General features: G+C 40.7%; 1 protein-coding gene across 1 annotated transcript; it reads right to left on the bottom strand.

The window, feature by feature from the left end:
• Positions 1-284: 284 nt before the first annotated feature.
• Positions 285-7559, bottom strand: LOC110508778 (Krueppel-like factor 6). Its single transcript, XM_021589593.3, has 4 exons — positions 6784-7559; positions 3972-4539; positions 2842-2965; positions 285-2628 (listed from the first exon to the last, which is right to left on the bottom strand). Exons 1-4 carry the CDS (start codon positions 6883-6885, stop codon positions 2577-2579), a joined length of 846 nt encoding a protein of 281 aa, XP_021445268.1. The 5' UTR covers positions 6886-7559; the 3' UTR covers positions 285-2576.
• Between the last annotated feature and the right edge of the window lie 209 nt (positions 7560-7768).

Below are 7768 nucleotides of genomic sequence, written 5' to 3' on the forward strand. Positions count from 1 at the left end.
GTGATACTGCATGGCATACTGGTATTACTATACACAGCTCAGTCTCAATATAATTATTTGATTGTAAGAGCCCAACTAAACTAACATTCGTTAATATGGCAGGTAGCCTAGTGGTTAAAGCATTGGGCCAGTAACCAAAAGGTAGTAGCCTACATAGCTGACTATACAGTGAGGTGGATCTGAACATGACAGGAAACTGAAGGAGTACATTTGAAAAGCTTTACCTTCATTGCACTCAAGTTACTGTAAGAGCTCATTAAGCAGGTAGAACAAAAACACCAACATATTTGAGATTTTTTAATCATTACTCCAATAAAAAATACATTCATACAGAAATAACTATTTTACAAAACAATTTGAAAAAAAAAAAAACATGCCATTAATCAAACAAAAATAAACCTTTTTTTTTTCATCAATAAAGATACTTTAGTTAAAGATAGGGCTGACAATTTGCAGTTTTGATTTTGATTATAGAAAGCTGTTCAGTGTGTAATCCCTCCAACAATCAGTTTCATTTCTCTTTACTGAATCATTCCCCGTTCAAGCTAGAACATGTCAATCATTCTCCAACACTGTAGCAGACTATCAGAAGTAAACAATACATCATTTGTTTTGTTTGTTGAGCCATTAGTACTCTCAAGTTAAATGTGTCCTGGTCTTTTTCATAAACAAACTGCACAATTTAGATTTGTTTGGTCCCTTACCCTGCAAAATATAAGCTTCTTTGAAAAAAACTATTTTTAAATAACACATTTTGCATGGTTTGATATCCACAATGTACATTTTAAAAGGAGACTTTCTGACAGTACTGTTGACCAGATCAACTGTACTGTACAATGGTATGGTGTTAAAACAAGGAAGTCCATGCAGGTCAATAAGCATCCACTGTCAGTTTGAGAGCACTCATGTCAGGTAAGCGTTTAACAATTCAACAGACACTAAACATACCATGGCCTGACCAGAATTGGTTATTTGCAATCAATCTTAATTTACCAAGGCCTTTGTGGCCGAGCAGATCACATGTCACGAGAACTCAACCCCCCAACCAACTAGGAGACTCTATAATTGACAATAACTTCCCCAATTTACCATCCCACATTTCATTTTAAGAGCATAACATACCACATTATGCTACTACACAGTAGTAAACCATTTCAAATGTAATTGTTTCAAGTGCTCTACAATTGTGTCTCGGCTCAGGGATCATTTTAAAAACATTTTGATTATGTCCTAATGGATAGATACTGTATGTTGACAAATGATGCACAGAAATGTAAAATGTCAGTAAGTATAAAGCTGACTTTTATTCAAGTTTTGAGACTGACCTAGACAAGGGCAAAAGGTGTGGCCATATGAATCAGCTCCTTAATAAAGCTATTCAAATCATACACTACTGCATTTCAACCCCCCCATGTGAGTGATCTATTTATCTGGACAAGGCCACTTACATAAGGCATCATTAAGGTCAACAGTGCATTTACAGATATAGAAAAAGAGGAGAGCAAGAGAACAAAAATAAAGAAATTCATTTTTAAACGGAATAGAAATAAACTATTCCATGATCAAGGCAGTTGCCAAGCAATAGTGATATCTCCAGACACACAACAAAAGAAATAAGTCACTGCTACATGTTTCTGTACAATAATGTGGTATCTATGGTGTAAAACAGATGTATAGCTGCTTGTTATTGGGATTTGCCCTCATTATAACTCATCGAGTGACAAACAAACCCAAGATCATGCAACTTCTGGTATAATGAAGGTATTAATGTTTTGTACAACCATTAGATACAGAGCTTACACAATGGACAACAAATGAGCTTGGTAGCATTAACTTTGAGACGCGCTACTTAATACATTGCACAATTTATATCTGCGCCAAACAATCCACTTCCCTCATCCCCACCTCGTTTAAGAGTGTCCTACCACCTCCTCTCAGATGGGGGCGCTCCCTCTCAAACCTCAAACTGGCGGTTCGGACACACACACTGCCAAACCCAGCCTAGATTCAACCAATGCCCCACACAACAGCACAACACCTTTGCTTGCATTCATTCATTCATTCATTCATTCATTACCACAAAACGAGACAAACCCCCAGCCCACACAACATCCCCTCAACGCCATTCAGCTCACAACCATACACTTAATAGTAATATATCCACAGGCAGGCACTCAGTCACAGGCATTCTCACAAGCAACACATGTTTATTGGAGTAGTATCGCTGCATGTGTCCAGACCAGGAACTAACTCCACAAAGCATCAGACACCATACAAAGACAAAACATTATTCCTTGTCCTCTGACATGTTCTTATTTCTCTCTAGCGGATCTCTTCATTCTCCGTCATCCTTGTTGGTTTCCGTGATTCTTTTTCCAGAATGTGTCGACCTTTCAGAGCTCTTTCCTCCGAGAGGTCTTGGAGGTACTAAGTATGGTGCAGAAATTGCCTGCATGCTTTTACTGGGGCACGCTCCCCTTGTTCACCTTCCTCCCCTCTCAGGGCACTGCACCTCCCCACGGGCAGGTTAGGAGACCGTCAGGACCATCCCTCAACACCGCTCTGGGACCCAACTCTTAGATGTGTCTCTTCATGTGAAGCGCCAAATGGTCCGAGCGAGAGAAACACCTGGGAGGAGAAAGAGAAAGCAAATTAGTCTCAGCATTTTTAGAATAGGTAAGAGACTGATATAACAGCAGTAATATTCAAGTCAATATTTCAGGTGCATGGATTTGCCTTAGCTGCCCAAACATTTAAAAATGGTTAATGACATTTTCAACATTTCTCAATAAAACATTTAAAACAAACAAAGATAAATCCATCCCTAAACACTTCTCCTACCTGTCACAGTGACTGCATTTAAATGGCTTTGCCCCAGTGTGCTTCCTGAAGTGTCTGGTTAGCTCATCACTCCTTGCAAAACGCCACTCACAGCCTTCCCATGAGCACCTGTAAGGCTTCTCACCTGCAAACAGAAAACAAATGATATTATTACTGTGTATCAAAAGACAGCATGAAGGGCAGTGCTCCATTATGCTTCAAATCAGAAATAGACACAACATACTATAAGTTATACATACTACTAGATAGAGTACTACAACTTGTAAATATGAGCTGTGATGTACAGCGTAACAATAGTTGAATAAGCAAACTCTGTGCTTATAAAGTGGGCGGGTGAGAAGGGATAAATGTAGACGATTTCTAACGGTGAAAATTCTATTAGCTCTGGTAACATAGTTTGCTTGGAATGTTGGAACCTTGCTCATGTACAAGACAGCTGTAAACAGCAAGAGGTCAGAGGTGATGGGGGACAACTGCTCACATAACTCAGAAAGGAATAACTGTAAATGTAAAATTCCCACCACTCTAAATTGAAATGATTCAGTCGTTTTCTTTTCCCATGGTGAAATGTGATCTGCTTTCAAGATCCAATCCACATCCTCTATGGCTGGCTTGGCTATGCCCACAAAAGGTTGCTATGTTACCCCCCTTAGTTAACGTGAAGTCAATGCTGCTGTGGGAATTAGTTCACAGTTTAAACCTTCCTTCTAGTGAACTATTCCAAGAATGCAGAGAACAAATTCATGAGTAGAAATCAAAAACAAATACTCTTGTAAGCCTATGAACATGTACAATTTTTGATGAGGTTTAAATATAGTTCCCCTGAAACGGAATACTCTTCTGAATGTTCTTTGTAAAGTAAATGGCTGCAAATTCCGAATACTGAGGAGACAGCCAGCTGGTCTGGATTTTCTCTTCCAAGGCCTCTCTGCTGTGACAACAGTATTAGCATGTGGGTAACAACACCCACCACCAGTCTTTCTGGCCTGGCCTACATTACCTGTATAATATTAGACTAGGGCCTGGTCGAATAGCTAAGAGATTCTGCTCTTTTAAATCCACATATACACTTGGATGGAAGGAGGTGTTGTTGGGTCATGCAGTTTACCTGTACACAATCAACGATTTACCTGTATGTGTACGCTGGTGTGCTTTCAAGTGGGAACTTTTCGTGTAGACCTTACGGCATCCGTTGAAATGACACCTATGGACCCGCCTCCTCCCATCTGGAGAATCCTCTCCATTGGCTAAGCTTCCCCTCTCGGCCGTTCGTCCACCAATGCCCCCGGTCTGTAGTTTCCCAGGTGAGTGCAACACGGTCTGTATACCGCTCCACACCTGGGAGGATATGGAGGAGGCCTCCTTGCTCACCTCAGGAGAAGATGGTGGAGTACTGATAACAGTAGAACTCAGGTCCTCTCCCTCTCCCATAATGTCACTCAGTGGGTTGGAGGTGAAGTCGAGGGTAGGGGAGAGGTCATCGGAGCCGTCGGACGCCTCGCTGCTGGCGTCCGAGTTAAAGCTGTTGGCCTCCTGATTGTCTTCCTCCTTAATGTGAGTTAGGATCTTTGGGTCGGACTCGGCCTTGTCCCCACGGGCCAGGATCATCCAGAGGTCCTCCTGGCTCGTCTCAAACTTGACGTCTGTGGCCGAGACGTAGGGCTCGCTCTGGAGGTACCGCTCCAACTCCAGACATGTCTGATGGGATAAGAGAAAAATGAGGACACCATGTAGGAAACAACCCAAATACACACACAGATGGAGGAGAGGATAATGAGTAAACCATGTAGGAAACAACCCAAATACACACACAGATGGAGGAGAGGATAATGAGTAAACCATGTAGGAAACAACCCATATATACACCCACAGATGGAGGAGAGGACAATGAGTAAACAACCCATATATACACACACACTGATGGAGGAGAGGATAATGAGTAAACAACCCATATATACACACACTGATGGAGGAAAGGATAATGAGTAAATAACCCATATATATACCCACAGATGGAGGAGAGGATAATGAGTAAACCATGTAGGAAACAACCCATATATACACCCACAGATGGAGGAGAGGATAATGAGTAAACCATGTAGGAAACAACCCATATATACACCCACAGATGGAGGAGAGGACAATGAGTAAACCATGTAGGAAACAACCCATATATACACCCACAGATGGAGGAGAGGACAATGAGTAAACCATGTAGGAAACAACCCATATATACACCCACAGATGGAGGAGAGGACAATGAGTAAACCATGTAGGAAACAACCCATATATACACCCACAGATGGAGGAGAGGACAATGAGTAAACCATGTAGGAAACAACCCATATATACACCCACAGATGGAGGAGAGGATAATGAGTAAACCATGTAGGAAACAACCCATATATACACCCACAGATGGAGGAGAGGATAATGAGTAAACCATGTAGGAAACAACCCATATACACACAGATGGAGGAGAGGACAATGAGTAAACAACCCATATATACACACACACTGATGGAGGAGAGGATAATGAGTAAACCATGCAGGAAATAGGAATATAAAACAACCTATGCAGTACATATATAGACAATGTACAATTCTGAAGGCAGTGGAGTGCATGTAACGGGTGTCCTCAGAACTATGGCTGCTTCCCAAATGGCACCCTATTCCCTTCATAGTGAAATAGTTTTGACCAGGGCCCACAGGGTAGTGGTCAAAGTAGTGCACTATATAGGGAATAGGGTGCCTTTTGAGAAGCGGACTATATCAGGGAAGGTTAGTAAACATTTCCTTAGAAGAAATTACTCAGTTGGTGGCAGTGCTCTTTCCTCCAGCATAGCTGTCATCATGCACAATTATATAATTTACATATGCTACAGGGGCCCCTGTGTGTTAGGGAAGTGCTTGTAGATATTTTAAATGTATCAATTATTCAGCATAATGTGGATTTAATAAGGGATCCAGTGGCATTGCTAGAAATAACATGGCACACAAGGGAATGGAGGAGGTAGGCCTGGTTCAAGCAGGTCCATAAAAAGCTTTATTTATGAATACCGCAAGAGCTACATACATTTATGGACTTCTTTTTATTCTAAAAGGGAAGTAAGGACTCTTCCGTAAAGCGTGACAACCCAAAAGTGACCACTAACTTTAATATATTCAAAAGTAACAATATTAATAATGAATTAATTTCAAACTATTTGGATATAGAAAACATCAGTTAAAAGCAATATACATTATAGGGTAAGTTATGTAATAGATTTCTGGCAAACCTAAAAAGTACTTTGTATTCATTGCAAACATTTATTTTCAACAGGGCAGAATGAATCTCTGGCGAGCTTTAAATGCCTCAGACCGCATGGAGAGTGAACAGCCCCTAGCCCGCAAATGCAAGGGAAACTACACCGTGTAGCAAATTCACTTCAATCACTCAGCAAAAAAAGAATACCTAGTTTCTCGAATATTATGTAATTCATATGAAAACACATGTTGACAGAGATGGTGGTAATTTTTAACAAAATCATTTGAAGACGCACATACTCGTCTCCGCTAATTCCAAATACGACCTCTCTCTCGCGCACACACAGACACACACACACACACTATTTTCACGATGACGCATCAGTCGTCTCTAAAACGGAATAAAAACAATGTGTCGTGGTTCTCATTGGACTAGGCCATTAGCGTAACTAATATAATTGCAACGTGCATGCATGCTTGTGTTGTTACAAAGACGTGCATGGAATTTACTAAGGTGTCAAAAACGTGCTACAAGTCCAAATAGTAAAACTTTTTGTTGTTTTGCATTCCTGACAGCTTGCCTCTCCACTGACAGCAACCTGCAGTTGCGCACAAGTTTACTGCGATGTGGAAAACATGTTTCATTCATTTTAGTGTTTCTCTGTCAAAAATAGGACTATTCACAAATATAAATACCTGCTGCCAGTACTCCTCGAGAGATGGTAAAGCTGAAAAGTATCCGGTGTCATGTACAATCTGGAGCTCCTGAAAAATGCTGCACATAGGAATAACATCCATTTCGCTCCTATATAGATGCAGCTGCAATTACACCCAAAATTCAAGGTAGTTGAATTGTCTTCTTTTTTTTTAAACGTGCGCCTTCGATGTCTTAGCATGTATAATATGCTGTTATAAAAAAGTTGAGAGCAGTAAGTCTGACGATCGCCTTCCAGTGGTGAAAGTGTTCTTCGGGGAACGCTCTTTCTTTCTTGCTTGCTCTAATAGCAAACAGTGAACTCCCTGAAAGTCCGTCGACACTGTAAACTTCCCTATTCAAAATCTTACAGCCAGCCTTCCCCACGTGATTACATTACGCTTTCGTGATACTGACCAATCGTTTAGCCAATGTGTAACACCCGCCCACCTTGACGATCTTCTGTGATATGGTTGGTGCGATGACTGAATACTTCTTCATTCCCATTGGACCATGTGGGCTCTATTTTTAGAGCAGTATATAAAGTTTTCACGCTTACTAAAGCGAAGAATCCACATCTCTGTCGGTATAGTATGATTTCAGCTTACCTTCCAAGCTGTTGGTTACAGCTGACTATTATGGCACAAGTTTTAAAATATAATCATTTCTTTACATCTATTCTGGTGTTTGTATTGGTATTTTAACAATTATCATGCATTAGTTTACTCAATACTTATGTCACTGTGACTGAACTAACAGACGATCTATTTTACACAGCTTGGAACACCAGCCTATGGGACGGAATGTAAGGGGTGGCATCCAATCAACACCATTCCGGAAAGAGACACTGTGAAAAACAGTGGCCAATGTAACAACTTTGCAAACATGAGTTTGTCACACCATTTAGATTAAAATATACATTTCAGTGATTGGACAGTGAGTGTATGTTTGATTAAATAGCAGCCCCAGCTGATAATGTCATTGTGG

This window comes from Oncorhynchus mykiss, chromosome 28 (assembly GCF_057628025.1).
Source record: "Oncorhynchus mykiss isolate SJ-2025 chromosome 28, ASM5762802v1, whole genome shotgun sequence".
In the NCBI taxonomy this organism is placed as follows: domain Eukaryota; kingdom Metazoa; phylum Chordata; class Actinopteri; order Salmoniformes; family Salmonidae; genus Oncorhynchus; species Oncorhynchus mykiss.